General features: G+C 38.1%; 1 protein-coding gene across 3 annotated transcripts in view; it reads right to left on the bottom strand.

Annotated features, from left to right (window-relative positions):
* Nucleotides 1-19504, bottom strand: part of INPP4B (inositol polyphosphate-4-phosphatase type II B) — a 225206-nt gene that overhangs the window by 192623 nt on the left and 13079 nt on the right. For all 3 annotated transcript variants that reach the window (XM_037397011.1, XM_037397022.1, XM_037397002.1), the window contains exon 3: nt 18439-18483. In XM_037397011.1, the coding sequence (XP_037252908.1) occupies nt 18439-18483 (45 nt within the window). The remainder of the gene's footprint in view (nt 1-18438; nt 18484-19504) is intronic.

Here is a 19504-nt window from a genome sequence, read left to right as displayed (position 1 = left end):
ATGAGACAAACATTTGAAGACTGGTATTAGCACTGAACGGTGTTAATGAGTACTCCTCCAGCTACTGCTCCATAATAAATATTACTAATTGGTTTATCATGAATACTACTAATTGATTGTCCCATTCATGTGTCAGCAGGAATGCTTCAGTATACTGGTGGGTAAAGAGCACCTCTACCCAGAGACCAAAAGAACAGAGAAGTTACTCCCGCAAAAATTTGCAGAGTGGATTCCCAGTAAAATTCACCTTACAACACTAAATATTGAAGGACACAGCCACAGAAATTATAATATCCATGTTATTGCAAAATGAGGGCATAGTTACATGGTCATGAAACAGGTATGTATTAGGAGGAACACTCATCAACAGTAGTCACTAAAACAGATACTCAGACTCTGGTAAACTGCAATGGAAAGAATCTCTACAGATTAGAGGTCCAAAACATTTGGACCACATGTAAGTAAAGATCCACTGATTTTTACCTAAGAGAAGCTCCAAGATCACTCTTCCTGTCTCTGGGGATGACAGGCTTGTATAAAAATAAAATACATCTCTGTTCTCTGGAACGTACAGCTGGTTGCTAAAGTAACCTAGTTATATCTCAAGAAAATACACATGCATAACACAATTAGTATCCTTCAGAGGATGACTGTAATTAACAGTGGGAAGAAAATTGCTACCAACAGTCCAAGGAGAAAAAGATGACAGGGCAGTCATCAGATGAAGCACAAAGAGATATATCTCTACGACATCTCTGCAAATACAGGTTGGGGGGGGGGAGGGGGGCCGGGGCAGGAATCCCACTATACCAACAATATTAGCAATATTTACTGTAAGAAAGATCAATATGCTGTCCAGAAAAACCTCAATCATTAGCCACTTAATTTGCAGCTAAAAGAGCATGATTATCTAGGAGTCATTGAAATAAGATACACAAGTGCTGCTGGGGGAAAATGCTTTATGCTGATAGAGGGTAGGGATAAGTGATCATGCCCAGGAGTTGAGATGCCAGCTGCACTCATCATCCTATTTGCATATGAAGTGATAAATCTGGTTAGAATTACCACTGTGAAAATCGTAAGTAATCTATTTCAGAGTAAGTTCTGCCCACCCCTTGGTTTTGTAGTACTAAAGGAATTTTAAGATTTGTGTCTTTTGCGTTTTACTGAAAGCCTCATGCCGGACTAGGGCATTAAGCAGAGCACTTTCAAACTGCATACCCTTCTGCTTTCTCCAAGAAAGTAAAATAAATGCAAAGGCTTAGACTTAACTTTGCATTGCCATTACCAGCAGCAATAATAGCCATTTCCTGAGTGTGGGTTTCAATTCCTCTGACATGTTAGAGCAGGCCTATTTCATATTGCAACTTTGCTATTCAGCCTGGACAACCCCAGTTACTTACACAGTTTAGGTACAATAGATGCAAGAGCTGAATGGATCAACGAACAGCTCACAGGCATTGTATTTCCACTGCAGAAGTGAATGCACGGTTACATGTGTTAACCACCTCATCAGTGGTATTTACATTTTGATAATATGTTAATCCATTGCTAAAGTCAGACAATCTGTTTCAGCACATTCACTGCTAACAGTCACACTCCTCCAGTTTTATTTACAATTGTGTATAACTGACTTTCACCATCTCTGTGTTCTAGGCTTAAGCTACACAATGGCAACAAGGTCACAGAAGTGAGTTTCTAGCTTTGCTCAGAACAGCTGGTTCCTTAAGTTACAAACTTCTCTTGATCAATATTTTTAAACTCCTTTAATCTGTGAAACTGTATCTGAGAATTTCTATCTTTTCCATGTACTTCTATATTTAGTCATAAAAATGTAATTCTTCCAAAACAGACTGCATTTCCTCACTGAGCACACCGTGCCTCTTGACAGCACATAGAATTCTGTCTTTCTGAGATGCTGCAGTAGTCTAGTGACAGCAAGACAGAGCTCTTGCTCTTGCTCTAGATTCTCAGTTATCCTCTTTACCTTCTGTCCAAAACTATTCTGCTCATGGCACCACCTATTAATAGTATTTATACCCTGACCTGAAGGTGACTTAAGTTGTCTGGTGAGAGAAATGAAGAAAGAAGAAGAGAAAAAATGAAAATAAATGCTTAAAGTCTTAAAAAAATCTTGCTGTACATCACTATACTCCAAAATTTATTCATATCAAAATGAATTTTGATTCCAAAGCTGTAATTTAGTTCGGTATTGTTAGTATTTTAGAATACCACAAAAGGGTTTACATCTCCTGGAAACAGAGCTAAAAAACATTTCTTCCTTTACCTCTTCCTAATATTGTCATATCAATTATCTAATAAAGATGCAAACACTGTAATTTCTTTCAAAGGCTTCTCACTATCCCAAAAATAGAGTGGTTGCAGGTTTAAGTATCAGGTGAAGAATTCAAAGACTAGCAAACGGTATACAGGCCTCCTTTTTCTCGTGACTGAGTTTCTTTACACTATAAGCTCACAGGAAACATCTAGAACCTCTAACAATTTGAGATTTTTATAAATAAAATATATTCTGCTGGTTCCTAACTTTGCCCACCTCTTCAAAAATAAATGTACAAAACCGCATCAGCAATACCACAGAAAGATGAAAAGAAACAAAAGTGCCAAGTCCCTCTCAAAGTTTTCAGTCTGCCACATCTGCTTTTATTCTAACAGCACACATTTCTTCCTTTGACATAAGCACTTACACACTGCTACACCAGTTGTCAAGCATTAAGTGGTTTTGATCCTCCGTGTGCAGTATTACTTTACAACACTGTAGAGACAGTCTTTGTCTCTAATATGTAAAGAAAATGCATCTGTTGCTCAGCCTTACTCCAAATCCATGTCATCATATACATCTTTACAACATACTTTCAGATTTGGTGAGGAAAGAAGCTTCCCTTGCAGAACTAAGGCAGGCAGTCAAGCAACACAGAGTCCAGCAACTACAGCAGACAACAAGGTTCAGATACAACCTGAAGGTTCTATACAACCTGAAATCCTTTAGGGTGCTTCTTTCACTGCAGTACAGCTGCTTTGAGCAGCTGTGAGCAGCTACTCTGGCGTCTGGGTGGAAGTCCAGCTACAGGAGCCCAGACATCAGCAAGGAGTGATCCATCCTGCTTCTTCAGCATGTCGTGCAGCCTGGAGAAGACTCCAGGGCCCCACAACTATGTTGTTATTACCACCCAAGCTAGCTAATGTTAATCCAGACCCACGTACATCTCAACAACAGTGCAGTTTTAGAACCTGCAATAAGGATGTCTCTTTCACGTAAACTTCTCTGGTGCCAGCTCTTTAATTATAAGCTAATTGATTATGTGGCCATAGCCATGTTGCCCATGAGACACTGCTAGTGAATGAAACTATTCATTTCTTCTTCAATTGAAAATATTACATAATGAAGGCAATCATGATGACGGTGCCAGGACAGGACGCAGTAGACAGCTATATTAACAACAGGAACTAACAAAAGAAAAGACTAATAGTTAGACTTGCAAGCAAAACTATTGCTCAGCCGCATAACTGAACAGCCTTTAAGATTCATTTGTCTGAGAAGAGTTGGTTTCCTCCCTTTACATATGCCAAGCACAGAGCCTTCAGCGAAGGGTGAAGAAGCAACGTGGTTTTGATCAACTGCACAGATTCATAAAAAAAACAACCAAAAACAAAGGCAGAAAGGTTTGACCACAGTAGTACTCTCCACGTGTAGTGCTCAAAAGAGGCAGAACGTGGCCTTTAAAAAAGGCAGGCAGGGTACTACCGAGCAGTGTGATTGCATTGTTTCTTTATTATCCCCTTCCCCAGTACTCTAAATGATAGTCTGATTCACAATTGGTTCTCATTGCACAGGGGCTTGTCAAATGTTGAAAATTACTTGTGAGTCCCTGTCGAAAAAGAGGGTTCTCTACAAAAAATAGAAAGCAAAGCACTGTTCCTCCAATACGCCAGAGGTCATCTTTTAGCAAGGCAAAAGCCACGCTCATTCACATGCCTAAAAGGAAACCGGACTAAAATGTACTTCAAAGTCAAGGCAAAAAGCAGCAAAACATAGTTTTAATCAAAGGAGAAAATAGATTTGTGCAATCTAGGACAATCACTTTTAGCCCTGTAATGATTAAATTTCCTAGTCAGGAAATGCATGATAAATACCAAGTAATCTGCGTGAGCTATAGTTAAAAGGAGATGTTCTAATCTAGGTAAAACTTATCTGAAAAGGTGGCAATTCTGGATTAATACCTAAATTAGAGATCTAAGTAAGAGACAGTGCTTTACTCCTCAGGGGATTTTGAAACAGCCATTCTGACAAATAAAGAATACTTTAATAGCATGGGACCTGCATGAGATAACAAAGTATAACCCCTTTATAAGGAATTACATATATATATGTGTGTGTGTGTGTGCGCGCACGCGTATATATATGTTTCTTTTCACATAAACAACAGAGTCCAGAAATAACAAAAGCTCACAGATTAAGGGTTGTGTCAGAGGACAGGTTTCAAGGAATCCATCTCCCATGAGCATTTTGGATTCGTTTACTCACACATCCTGAAAAAAATAACCTTTACTCCTAAACTTCTCCAAAACGTACATCTCAACCATCAGCACTCTGTTGGTACAGACAAACAGCCTTTAAAAAAGTACAGTGTGACAAATAACCATACTGATGGTAGTTGTGCCACACTTAGATGTCACAAAGTAACTTTTTTAAGGCAGCATATACATTTGTATTTCCAGTTTCTTCAAAATCAAGAGCGAGCTCATCTCTCTAGGATACCGGCCTGACATTATTACTCTAAATTGTTAACTCACAGATTTACAGAAAGTCTGCAGCTTGTATTTTGAGACAGATCTAAAAAAGGGGGAGATGTTAATGAGCTCTACAGAGCAGTAGGGCCCACCATACTGCATGCTAAACCAGAAAGTTGAATTCTTGTATTACAAACAGACTGTCATTTCCAGCAGGAATTTCTTCAAAGGTCAAAGACTGCTATTTACAGGTTACAATACTATGTTTTAAACCGCCTTGTTTTTGATGTGTTGACACATATGTAAAGACATAGCTGACTTCTTGCCAGAGAAATCATTTTCAATTATTTGTACTCCTTCATACAAAGAAATATTACTTAAGGATTAAAGGGGGAAAAAAAACCCAACCAAAACCAAACCTTCATTTGCCTCCCTGGCAGATTTTAGATTTAAATCCAGAATGACCTGGGCATTGCTGCTCTTCATCTCACCGGGAGCATGTTCAGATCTCAGTTGAAAACAGTGCTAGTGCATTTTACCTTTTAAAGCAGTTCATTTACAATCCTACAATCATTTACAAGCCAACAATCCTCAGCTTCTCAGGTGTGAAAAAATCTGGTCTTCAAAGAATGCTAAGCCCAGATTCTTCTTAACTCATCATAATGAAATTCTGCATTCACTCAATCCCTCGGAAATCAATCTTAAATGCAGAAGGATTTCAGATTAAAGTGTCAGCTTATACTTCTTTTGAGCATTTCAACTATATTTCACAAGATAGGCATTTTAAAAATTTAGTTCAATTTATTTAATTTTTATTTCATATACCACGTAACACAAAAAAAGGTACAAAAAATATGGTTAAACACAATAATTGAAGTGTCCGTAACTGTACTAGAAAATTTATTATCTACAGGAGGTAGGGGTTAAACAATGAAGAAAAGCATTCTTCAGCATTTTGTTTGTTTTCAGCAAAGCTGTCATAAGCACCTCAGGTCAGTCTGCTTGTCATGCTGCATTCAGTGTCTTGTGGGATTTTGTGGTACTGCATTTTTGGAGAATTTCATTTTTTTTCAGGGCCTGCAGGCGAACCTAATTTTCAAGTCAAATCTCACCGCAGGACATCCATTTCAAAAGTTCCAAAAATAAGTACATCTATAACTAATGTGTTCAAAAGCGGAGGATGACTTCAGTCTTCTCTGCTAATTAAATGTTTTGCTTTTTATGGAATGTCTGTTTCCACATATGAGGATTAAAAAAAAAAAAAGTTCATGGGGAAATGTTTTGTAACATGAAAGTATTACTGCAATTATTTCTATAGGCATATTTAGAGATGTATTTAACAACTGCCATTTGAAAGACAACTGTTCAGTTAACACAGTGTAGTACCATTACAGTCAAAAAAGTCAAGAGCTATCATGCTTTGAGTTACTTAAAAGTGTATCAATTACTATACTATTGGCCTTACAAAACATGAATTGTTTCGTGACTGTTTAGTCATTACCATTCCGCACAACAAGCATGAACTAATTTCATTACTACTGTAACCTGTAAATAATTTGCTTGCTTTTAGTCCCCCATATTATCTATTATCTACTCTTTGGGAATTTTAAGGTGACTATCTTCAAGGAGAAGGACACACAAGGAAAGAGATGCTAGGAACTCCCTAGAGAATTCTTCCTGAAGTGTTTTACAGACTGGGCTAAAGGTTAGAAAAGACCAACTGCAGAAAGTGACAGTAAAAAGTCGAGCGTAAACTCACAAAAAGACAGAGATGTCCATGAGTGGGTTTTCAACAGAATACTCTAAGCCTCCACACACCTGCTACCTAGTTTTGGAGGTATCTAAAGTCTCCAGGTAATTAAGCTTTCAACTCTAAAAGGCCCCTAGGTATCTGCAGGTTGGCTTCTGGGCACGTCCCAGTTGCCTCAGCCTTGAGAATGCTGAGCAGCTCTGAGCCCGTATCTGGCCCTGTCAGGGTTTGCAAACCACACACCTATCTTGACAGTCGCAGGCTGGCAGGCAGTGGCAGGGCACAGCTGCTAGTGCATGCTCTGCAAAAACATCACTGCTGATTTCCTTCCTAACAGACCCAGCAGGATGGCTGAAGGAGAAATGGGGCCAGTGCCCCTTTTAATTCAACAGAGCACTGTACCAGAAAGAGGTCAGATACAGGGCAGATCCACAGGTTTAGCATTCTGCCCACCTCTAACATAGCAGCTACAAATCACAAAAAGTTGCCAATTATTACACCAGAGAGCACGTACAAGCAGACACTGAAGTCTTCCTCTTGAAGCTGTCCCACCTTGTTTTTAAAAAAAGGAAGATTTACTGGCAGCAGGTGTAGAGGGAACAAAACGTAATTTTAAAACTAATTTCTACATTTTACATATATTATTTTACATTAAATTGTTGCTGAATATGGGTCACTGTCCACAGTCATTCCACAACTCAGGTCCACCACACTAGACAAAGGGCATTAATAACTAGTCATCCTCAGCTTGCTTTGTCTTCGACCCAAATTCTTTATTTGTAGAGAAAGGGGGAAGAGTTTCAATCCAGTGTAAAAGCATCCATTTCAATTTTATCCCTGGCCAACACCACTGCTGCAAATATATATCCAATAGCCATTACACTTTAAACTTCATTTTGCAATCATTCCCACTAGTAAGTCTTCCCTTTGAGAATATACAGAAAAAATTAAACAAAACTTTCCATGCAAATGTACACAAAAAAAACCCCATAAAAATGAGCACCAATAAGATATTATTCCAGGCCAAGAACATTAACAAAATTCTAATTCCACATTGGCTAAACTCTCTCCAGTCCTAACCCATTATTTGCCCAAAAAGCAAGGCAATTCAGGTCACTGTTTAGCGCGAGGTGCACTAAACACGCTAAAGTATTTAATAATAATGCAAGAGTGGAAATTCCCTAAAATATCTTGAGTCCACATAGATGGCAACAATTTTAAACAATCTAATTTCAAATAAATATGAGGGCTTATTTAGAGATCCTGAAGAATGTCTAGAACAAGGCAACAGGTATCTTACTATCAACATATGGTACAGAACATGACAGAAGTCCGTTGCAAACCAAATAGCAAGCTCTAAGAAGCCTCAAAAATCTGTCAGAAAGTTACACGACAGATCCCTGTGCCACAGATCACAGAGTTAAGTCTTGAGCTTATCGGGTCCAACCCCCTACTAAATCAGGGTCAGCTACAACAGGTTGCCCAGGACTGCATCCAGCTGGGTTTCAACCGTTTCAAATGATGGACACTTCACAACCTCCCTAGGTCACCTGTGTCAGCGTTTGACCACCCTCGCAGTAAAAAAGTCTCTGTGTGAGGGTTGTGTTCTGAGTGAATTTCATGTGTGTTTAACTTCAGTCCATAGTCTCTTGCTTTGTCACTGAGCATAGCTGAGAAGAGTCTGGCTCCCTCACCACCTTCAACCTCTCCCTCCAGGTATTTAGACACACAGATAAGATCCCCCTTGAGCCTTCTCTTCTCCAGGCTAAGCAGTCCAAGCTCTCTCAGCCTCTCCTCATATGAAGGATGCTCCAGTTCCTTAATAATCTCCAGTCTCTTAATCATAAATGTGACTTGTGGCATCCCAGCCGATTCCAGTAATTCCAGAATACAAGCTATTTCTCATACCTGCCTAGAAGAAATCCCAGAACTGTAAGGGGCATTGGTCAGCAGCAGAGAAAACTAAGATTTCAGCCCCTGAAGCACGAAACCAGGAATGGTAAAAATGTCTCTAAAGCAAACCAACTTATTGACATACACAGTTTCTTTTTTAAAGTAGAAATATTTTAAAATTTTAATCCTACCAGACATTGCAGTTTGGTGAAAAAAAGCTCTTCTTCCAGGAGCAGCAGTGTAGTTTTAAAAGATTTATGAAAAAGTAGTTTATGCTGAAAATATTCTGCAGACAGTGTATGCCGTCTATGCCTCCTTGAGCTGCACACAGCATGGTTAAGGAATTAAAAACAAAATATAAAAAAACCAATTACATCCTGAACAGTTAAAATGTCAGCTTCCTGGGAGGTAGGGAAAGGTTGGAAGAAGGCAGCAGTGCCAGGACCGCCATCCAAATCTCTGCTGTAGGTGAGAAGTTCTTACAGAGCTTTCTGTAAGAACAAAGGAATAACTCATCTTTACTTGGCTTCTTGCTCTCTGTGTATAAATATCTGCACCAGAAATTACTCTCACTCAATAAGGATCTAAATAGTCCTCTTCATTCAGACCAGTTTCCTGGATCTACAGAAGAATCAGTTACGGATTCATTATTTATCAGGTAAGCACAAAGCCATCAGGTCATGTAAGATCTGTACCTGTGGACATGCTGGTAATGCAACAGGAGAGTGGGCTCAGTGCCAGTCTCCTTTAGGAAGATGCTGCCCATAAAAACTCCTTCCCTAGCAGAGAACTGCCCGGTAAGCCATTGTTCTCCCCTTCCCAGCTCAGCCACTGAACTCATACATACCTCTGCCGCTTGCTCTATACCATGTGTACATACACACACACATGCTCTCCCCCTCCAATGAAGTCTCACAGTATGAGATCTGAGAGACCTGTGAGACCTACATGGGAGGCATGCCAGGGAACCCGAAGAGAATCATGTGAGAGAATGAGGTTCAAAAACCAAACTGGAAAGAGCACATACATTGGCAAGACACATCGGAGAAAGCATGCACAGTACACAGTAGAAGGTGTGTTTTGGGGGAAAAGCAGGAAGAGAAAAATAATGAGGAAAAAAAAGCAGCAGAATGTGCCAAAAATAACTTCTTTCTAACTTAATGATCTTTAATCCTACATTCCTATGAACTAGCTTAAAAATACCCTGGAAACAAGTTCTCAGCTTCATCAGAATAATTTAAAAGTTTATGTCACATTCATCAGCAGACCCAATTCTTTAGAAGCCAAGCATTATGCTTGTAAAAATACCGAGTTGTTTGGGGTTTTTTAATATCTGTGTGAGAAAAATTAGTAAGATATACCAATTGTGACAGAATTGCATTAAATCTCTGCCTACATCTATAAATTCTTGAGTAACTCTGGATCCCTTTTCCTATGTAACTTTCCGTAAGACAAGTTACCATAAAGGCCTCTGACTGCTTTGAGTATTTTACGTCAGAAACTAGAACTAGTTCAGGCAGGGTAGCACGAGTATCTTCACTGGTAAGGAATAAGGTAGATGAACCCATGCTAAAACAGCTGTTGAAATTAATTTGCTTCCATTACCCAGCCTCACGGGGGCACTGAACTAGCACCAAACCTCACAGAAAACATTACAGTTTTCAGCATAGACACAACCATATCCCTTGGAGATTTTGCATAGAAGGAATTTTGCAAACATGAGACAACATTTACAGAGTCTGAGATAAATGTGAAGCAGACACAAAAGTATCATTTTCAATATCAAGAAGAAACCGATTTTACTAAAAAGCCTACCAATTTTATTGAAGATTTGCAGAAGAAAGGTTCTTCCCAGTCTGTGCCTCCTTTTTCCGTAGTCTTGTAAATGCAGCAGTTTTCTAACTCTGACAAGACTTCAGAATTTGTACATTTGTGACAGAATTAATCCTATTATCTGCTTCATCACTTGAGAACTAAGATGATAAAACCATGTTATTCAGAACTGTTAAATTCCAAAAACCCCTTTCAACTGTTAAATAGCTTTTCAAATTCAGGTATCTACGAACTCCTCTCTAAACACATTAGCCATAGCTATTCAAAATTTATCTCCAGATAAGCGTTTATATCAAAACATGCGAGAGTCACTGTGAGAATCTTTATTCTATTAGATTTGAAAGATTCCCTTAGTCACAGCCCTGAATTATACACGCTTGTATTTACAAGGCTGTCATCCACTATCTCCTGGTAGTTCAAACACAATTATTTTTTTTCTTAAAAGCAAAAGCTTCCAGAAACAGAAGATACATAAATTTCATAGAACAGAATGGAAGAAAACTGACTGAAACCCAGTTTGCACCTGGGTTTTCTAATGTTGATACCCCAACACATCCTCATGCTACTAACTACTCACATCAGTATGTCAGTGGATTCCTCTATCATACTGGAATATGCTCAATCAGTAATGATTTACTCCCTCATGCTGGTTCATCATGTGCTCTGACTCACTTCTGAGCAAATAAACATCCCTGCATTTAATGAGCCCACCATGGCAACTCACTGCTACATAGTGCAGCGTAATGCAAAATTTTAATCTCTGTAACTTACACAGAAATGGAATTTACAAAAGTCAAAGCTGTTTAATGAATATCATTATGTAGCAATGGATGCCGACAAGTCGAAAATATTTCTGTGACTACTTTCATCAAGAATTACTTCTTACTGACACAGAAACTAAGTAGACAACTCACACAATTAAAAATGAGTAACGCTATACTAGATATAATGTGTTGTCAGCAATTAAACAAATTTTCATATATATGAACTACATACATAGGCTAGATATCTATGTAACTATGTATGGATACATAGATATTCTACAAAGAACTGTATTTTCTCTGTAAAGTATATTATAGTAGAAAGAAAAATTTTCAGATTCTCTCAAGATGCAAGAAGAAAGCAGAACACTATCTGAACATCTTCCGAAGTTGCATTACTGGGGTTTTTTGAGTCCTTGCATATTCAACGATACAATTAGTACAGATTAATATTTAAGGTTCGTGACAGCATGCTGCTTCTCTAGCTGCAATGCAAATGAAGACAATCCCTGCCCTAAAGGGATTGAAGGATAGATTTCTAAAATTACAGTAGTGCCTACAGATACAGATTTGAAAATCCGGCCTACTTCTCCAGGACTCAAAACCAGCATATCTGGAAAAAAACTGAATAAGGATATGAGTTTTTCAAAGGACTCTGGTCTTGAGCTTTTTGGAGTCTTGGCAAATCCATCCTCAAATTACTTTTCAGCAGTGTTCACGTGACACCTGCATATAATAAAGCAAGCTTACTATGAACAACACAGAATACAGAAGCATGGTAACAAAAACTTACTCTCCTCAGGGCTCACTAAATTCAACATCACTTAACTCTAGGTGATCCCACTTATCAGTTCGCTCGATGTGCATTATCCTGTTCCATCATCAAACACTGTCAAAAAGAGAGATGACAGCATGACATGAAAGGTGATGGGCACTCACTTTATTAGAACAGTTTTGGAAGACAGTTTCACTTTTTGACTTAACCACACTGAAACCAACTGAAGTTAGCTCAAGTTTATCTGCATAAGGTGAGGGAAAAAGGAAACTCCTCTAGGAGTTAGTTCAAAACCATAAGTCCTAAGTCAGAACGACTCAAAACATGACAACACGGTCTGTTAGACTGGGCTTGAAATTGCTACCTTTTTGGGAAGATCCTTTCTGTCAAAAAAACCCCTTCACCCTAGCAACATTAAGTTGCTAAGAATAAAATGCATTTACAGCATCTTATGCTGCTGTGCAAAAGTCTCAAAACAGGCAGAACCCAAATAAAGTCGTGGTTTAAGCCCGGCCGGCAGCCAAGTACCACGCAGCCGCTTGCTCACTCCCCCACACCCAGACGGATGGGGAGGAGAATCGGAAAGGTATGTAAAACTCAGGGGTTGAGAGAAGAACAATTTAATAGGTAAAGCAAAAGCCACGCACACATGCAAAGCAAAGCAAGGAATTCATTCACCGCTTCCCATGGGCAGGCAGGTGCTCAGCCATCCCCAGGACAGCAGGGCTCTGTCACACATAACGGTTACCTGGGAAGACACACGCCATAATGCCAAATGTCCCCACCTTCCTTCTTCTTCCCTCAGTTTGTATACTCAGCATGACATCATATGGTATGGAATACCTCTTTGACTAGCTTGGGTCAGCTGTCCTGGCTGTGTCCCCTCCCAATTTCCTGCGCCCCCCCAGCCCTCTGGCTGGCAGGGCCCAAGGAACTGAAAAGTCCTTGATTTAGTATAAACATCACCCAGCAACATCTAAAACCATCAGTGTCCTATCAACATTGATCTCACATCAGAGCCAAAATACAGCACTGTACTAACTACTAAGAAGAAAATTAACTCTATCCCAGCTGAAACCAGGACAAGTAGATATCAGAAGAAAAAAGAGCATTCTTTCTAATCACAATACCTTTTTGACTTCCTTAATTTATTCTGTCCTATTTAACTTGTCTTACATCTATTTTCTGTTGTCATTGGACAGAAACAGCATCTAATATACATCAGTAAAACCAGGAAAAAACCTGACTAGCTAGCTCGGTGGAAGATGGAATTTGTGTGGGACCAGATCAAATTCATGTAAAAATCAGCAAAGTATTTCCACAAGAAAGGGTGAAATGTAAAAGTAAAATAAAATCAAGAAAGCACAGACCCACCCTTCATTTGTATATTTTTGCTAATGTTCCTAAACATGGCGAATGCTTAAATTTTTTTGAGGGATAAATGCCCTTCAGCATGAAGCAACACACCATTTGATTCATGGAGAAACGATCACTCTTCTTAAATTTAACAGAAGTGTGATGATGACTTTTTTTTGTTTGTTTTTTTAATTTGGCTAACACAACAAAGTATCGGTTATCCATCACCTTGTAACATGATGTATCAGAAGGATAACCAAGTTACATGGGAGAATTCTGCTCCTCACTCTTCTAGGAACAGCTGCTGCTGAAAAAGCTCCAGATTATGTTTTAGAATTGGAAAAATCATTCAGTCATGGTCTTTGAGCAGCATCAATATACCATTTAGGTTCAGTATGCAGAGTTAAATCTGCTTCAAGAGCTTTTCCAAGGGTTGCCATCACAGTATTACTCTGGGAAAAAGATGACAGTGAAGAATAAAAACTTCTGCATTTATAGCTCTTGCATCAACTCACTACTTGGTAAAATGAAAAAATAAATACCCTAAAAACTTCCATTTTTAATTCTTTCAACTACTTGGTGAAGTTTTCTATGAATCATGCACTATTTAATGAGATTTTGTAGAAGGATATAACCATGATATTTACATTATTCTATACCCTGAAAAGCACCTAGAGGTTATGCACCGATAGGACAGTCCAGCAGACTTCACCGCCCTAACATAATTTCTCAAGAAACTGAAAGCTTTTGGAAATGCTTGACAGGTGCTTTCATTAAAATTAGTACTTGAATATGCCTACACGTGCAGAGATATTCCTTTCTATACAGTTATCTAGATGATTAAACTACACCCACAACTGCAGTATCCTTTGTTCTCCCTTCACAACTCTAAGCAATTAGACAAATTCAAAAAAACATCAAAATGTGTCAAAATGAATTCTACTGGTCATTGAGGGAGTAAAAAACTTTCCTTTTAGACTATTTCTCCATATTAACTTCACGTTTATTATGGAGTTCATGTTCAAGCACCTTGACTACCAACTGTGCCTTCTGCCCTGCTCCCTCATTTTTCTGACTATTGAGTTTTCCTGTGTTGCTTTGTCAGTTCATCATCAACTAAATGCAAATACCTTTAGAGGTGCAAGGTCTTAAAAACTTCACAATAATGCTCACCAATATGCATAATAAAATTTATTTCCTATAATTATTATGTAATACTTCAGCTAAGTTCACATATCACAAACTACACTGAAATCAATGTGAAGTCAGGCACCTACACCATAATTAGTTACATCTGGGACTCATGGGCTGGGATATTTAAAGCAGCAACCCAAGAATAGTAACTCCAAAATAATCATCTACGAAAGAGTTAACCCCGTGTGCTTTGAAGTCACAGGAAAGTTTCTTATCAGCTTCACTGTTTGTTAGACTGGTTTGTTCTTTAGGCCCAGGGTCTGTTTTTAGTCCTTTTCCTCTGTTCCTCTTCTCTACTCTTCACTCTGCACAGACTGACATGTGCTACCTCCTCATGCTTCATAAAACACCATGAAGAACAGAATGACTTGAAACACCAAACAACAAGATAAAGTTTGAAAAGCAAAACTTCCCAACACTTACAGTGTTCAAACCCCAGCCATATTCTCAAAGAGTCCTCAGGAATATAAAAATCAAACATCTTAGTCTAATGGGTGCTCTGACTCCAAAATAAGGAATGTTAAAAGATCAGGTATGCTCCCAAAAATGCTGAGTATATTGCAGTGGAAAGCTAGAATACAGACATTTCATCATTTGCTGTAACTTCAGGAGGCAGGGAAGGGGAAGAAAACCCCCACCAAACCCAAAACACTTCACTGAACTTTAAAATAAAATAAAAAGAAGGCAGTGTTTTTGACATTTTATGAAGAGAACGCTTTCAAGAGTATTCTGGATATAGAATGCAGCAAGTTAGCTATCACAAAAGAATACCAGCACCTAGCAACACTTTTTAATAATATTATTCCAAAATGTATTTATCACACCTTCAAACATCGAAGAACAATGTTTAGATATACTGTCCTAAAAACACCTCATATATTAGGCAGCACCCAAAAATTATCAAAAAGCTATATTATGGTTTAGCTACTGGACAGTTCAATTTCTGGCTGTTATTTATTGACCAACTAGTGACAGAAGAGTTACAAAGTACAATTACGTGATAACTGACTGTTTTTTAGTAGTTAAAACATATATATCAACTGACAAAAGCAAATGTCTATTTACATACATATATGTTACTTATCAAATATAATATTGTTGTTATATTGCATATTAATAATATCACAGATAGAAGCCATTCTTTCAAGGCTAGAGAGCAGTTTTATAGGTTATTAACTGTTATATTTGCCTTCCAAATTCTAAATGCCAAAGACCAGCCTAATCAAGCTGAAACAACTCTACAGAGCCCTAAGATTTGGTTACCTAAGTTAAGCACACATCACAGCAGTACGCTTGCTTGCAGCAAATCTCTCACTCATCCCTACTTACCATGCTTTGTTTCACCTCACAGAAAGGTCTTCAAAATCACTGATTAGCTAAAGCTAATGCCAAGTCTTTAATTTGACATAAATCAAGCCTTCAAAAGGTGAGATCAGCCAACCAGCGTCCTTGGCCTGCCAGCAGCCAAGGGGCAGCTATCTGGCTCAGCTGGCCTGGCAAGGCAGTGCATGTTTCCCAGATGCACAGACCAGCCTGTCAGAGAGAGTCCCTTCCAGCCCTCTGAATAACTAGGTGAACAGCACAAAAGGCATCTTGACTGGCTGCCTTTGTGACAGGTATTTTAACCGGTTGGTTGGGCCAAGCAGCACACACAGCCTTCCCAGATAAATCGTTCTCATCTCACTCACCAGCAAGAGGTGTGTGCTGCATGTGTGTACACTTGTACATGTATGAGTAGCACAGTGGTGGTGAGTGGGGTTGCTGGAGCTAGGAAGTATTGGCATGTGTATGTTGATATTCCAGTAAGAAGGAGAACTGTCATAATAAAATGGAAGTCTTCCATGGATGACTTAGTCACTGAAGGTATATTTCCCTCATGCAAATGTTTTATGCTTAAATATTTAGTAGTGTTTTAGGATCCAGACACTAAGAATCAGCTTTACATAGCTGTCTGTGCTGACAAATATCCCTAACTTACAACTGGGCAGGAACACCAGTCAAAAACAAGAGGTTTACACTGTTAGTCTTGTTACCTGAGCACCAGAAGTCAATGTATAAGATCATTCACAGAGCTGCAATGACTCAATCAATAATGCCGCAGAACAAGCCACAGAACATAAATTCCAACTAGAAACAACCAAAAGCAAAATGCAAATACTGACACCGTGAGTGAACAGAGCTCCATCCAGCATGAGCCTAAAGAAGTCTGGGAATGGCTTTACATTGTTTTTAGGCTTCTACCTGCTGGGGCACATTTATCACTGAAAGCAACTTCTCCTGAAGTATGGCTCATCTAATTTGCAGTCACTGCCTGTAGCACCTTTCTCCCCGTCCTACACCACACCAGGGTCATTCTGGGAGTTTGTTACTGCTGGAGCATAGCATTTACTAGCTATGCCCAAATACTACAGTTACATCACCTATAAAACGCATATAGAAAGGCACAGAAAAGTTAAAATGGTTCTTCACAATTATTATAGTATGATAATTCCCCAAGACAGAACAAGGCCTTTCTTCCATGCCAACATTTAACAATTTCAGTAGAAACAGTCCCTACAGAAAAAAAAAAAAAAAAATTCCACTACTCAAACAAGCTTTTGTAATGCTATAATTGTCTAGTTTTTATAAGGCATACAGTAAAGCTACCCAGATGTAATTAAGGGAATCTAAAAATTATTGTATCAGACAGAACTGCATCTGCCCCAAAGGACACAGTTTTAGGGTATCAGCTTTTAAGTCAGCACAGTTACAGCAGTGCATAAGCCAAGTGTAACCCAGTTCAAAGGACAAGGCCAGGAAACAGGCTGCCGTGATGGAATGAGCAGGACAAGAACCTGCATGCATGTCACTGACAGCATCTTGTTTGCTTGGGGCAGGGGGTGGGGGGGGTGGGGGAGGCATTCTGAGGGACATTTGTTCATGGATAATTTAAATACCCCAACTAGTGCAGTCTGATTGTTTTTTATATAATGCCCTGCTTACAAATGTCTCTCCCTCATCATCTCTCTCACATACGGACACGCTTTTGCAATGGATGTTTTAAAGTGTTTCTATCAGAGTAAATATAACAGATACTGAATGGCACTGAGTAAAGTTTGTCAGTGTAGATACAATGAGATGCATATTAGCAGGCTACACAAATGCAAAAATCATAACAAATTCAACAAGTTTTAGTTATTTCAGAATGTACGCAGCATAGAGCATCAGAAATTTCCAAAGACACATTATTTGCAACTGTGTTATTTTATTGTATACAGAAGCTGGGAATAATTAGAACCATTTAGGTTGGAAAAGACCCTAAAGATCATAGAGTCCAACCATTAATCAACTAAATGTAGCTATTACTCTGATTTCTGATATGGAATTACTGTATTTAGTGCTTCTACAGCAAATAATTATTTCATTTACTATTTCAAAAGCATCACAGATTTTGTGCTGAATGAGCAATGACAAAGTTGACAATTTCCCCTTCTTTCCCCTTCTAAATGCTACAGTTTGGGTTGTAAATATTGTGCACCTTTATCTTGTATTACAAGTACACGATAAATTAGCTTGCTTGACTTACTGAGCAATCTTAATTATGCTGTACAGGTCTGAACAAAGGGAGGCTTGAGCTGATATAACACCTGAAAAAGCTCTCATATTGTATGCTATGGTAATATATAGTTTTCATGTACTAGTATACTAAGTATAAAAAGAGAAAATCAGGTATACATTTATATTGACTCCTTCCTACAAAATAATAATCAATACATTTCAATAGAAGTTTGTTCTAAACAGATAGGACTTTTATCTAAATAAAATACATTTTTAAAAACTACATCTTAAGTTTCTTGTCCCAAATAAGTAATACTTCATAAACAACATTCACAAAGCTAGCGGGCAGATATTTAGCTTGGTAGAGCAGCATAGCATTAGAGAACTCAATAGATCTTTAGATAGTTCAACCACTTAAGAATCTAAAGTCAGCATTTCAAAGACATGCGTGGCTACCTCTCCTATCTAAAGGAACCAGGGTTGTTCTGATCCTTTTAAACAGGTAACAGTTACATTGTATGACACTATATATATAAACTTTTCACACAAACAAGCCATTGCAATGCCAAGAAGTCAAAATTGTATCTTACCAAGACTGAACTCCAGCTTTGGCTCATTTGCAATTCTCTGAATACCTTTTAAGGTTAAGAAAAAGAAAAAATATTAGAAATAATATCCTAAAAAAATGTATTTTCAATACATAGTAAAACTTTCACTGGGGTAATTCATACCTCTAGCTACCTGCCATTGCCACTGGAATAACATTTTATGTTACAAACCTATAGTGAAAGAGACCTTTGCATGAAACTCTTGCCTGAAAACAAAGAGTACTTTTGAAGAAGACTTCTTTCTTGTTAATAGAAACATTCTGTTGCTGGGGAAGGAAACTAAGGGGGGAAAAAACCACCCCAATTTTTCATGTATGAGTACTCATAAGATTTTCACAACACCTAACTATTATCTGTTGGAAAAATATTAAATCTAATAACACATTTTTAAGTAGGTATGTCATCACATTAAAATAGAAACAAAAAACTGTTCTATGAAACTACATAAATCAGGTTAATACAGTAAAATATATCACCATATCATTGACCTACATATAAATTGTAATGTGACAAACCAACTTCTTTTTATTGGAAAATAGCCCATGAATTCCTTTTCTCATATACCAACGACAATAAGAACATTTTAATTCTTTCCATTACGGAATTATGTTCTAGTGCATATTTTACTGCAAAGGACAGTATTTTCTTATTGTACTAGGATAAAGGAGTGAACCACAGAGCTGCAACAAGAGAATCATAGGAAGGATAGTTAAATAATACTGAGTTGTTCACTTGCAGAAAGTAATTGCATCACAACTACAGTATCAATGAACCTTAGTGAAATTAGACAGTCTTTTTTAGACATTTACGCATTGTTTTCAGTGAATGGTATTAAGTATTTGCCAGGATTAAAGAAATTAGTCAGATGGGAAGGACCAAGTTAGTATATGAACAGAAATGCAAGATTTTTTAAATTAATAATAATAATAATAAACCATGAAAATTTATAGCTGTTGTGGTCCACAAAAACCTGATGTTGCTGAATAGGTCTAGTTTCACACTGTTCTCATTACTGTAGCTAACCATTCAAATCTGTGCAAGGAAAATT

The sequence above is a fragment of the Falco rusticolus genome, chromosome 1 (genome assembly GCF_015220075.1).
Source record: "Falco rusticolus isolate bFalRus1 chromosome 1, bFalRus1.pri, whole genome shotgun sequence".
In the NCBI taxonomy this organism is placed as follows: domain Eukaryota; kingdom Metazoa; phylum Chordata; class Aves; order Falconiformes; family Falconidae; genus Falco; species Falco rusticolus.
The sequence above is the reverse complement of the archived record's forward strand: the minus strand, read 5'-3'. Positions and strand labels throughout refer to the sequence as shown.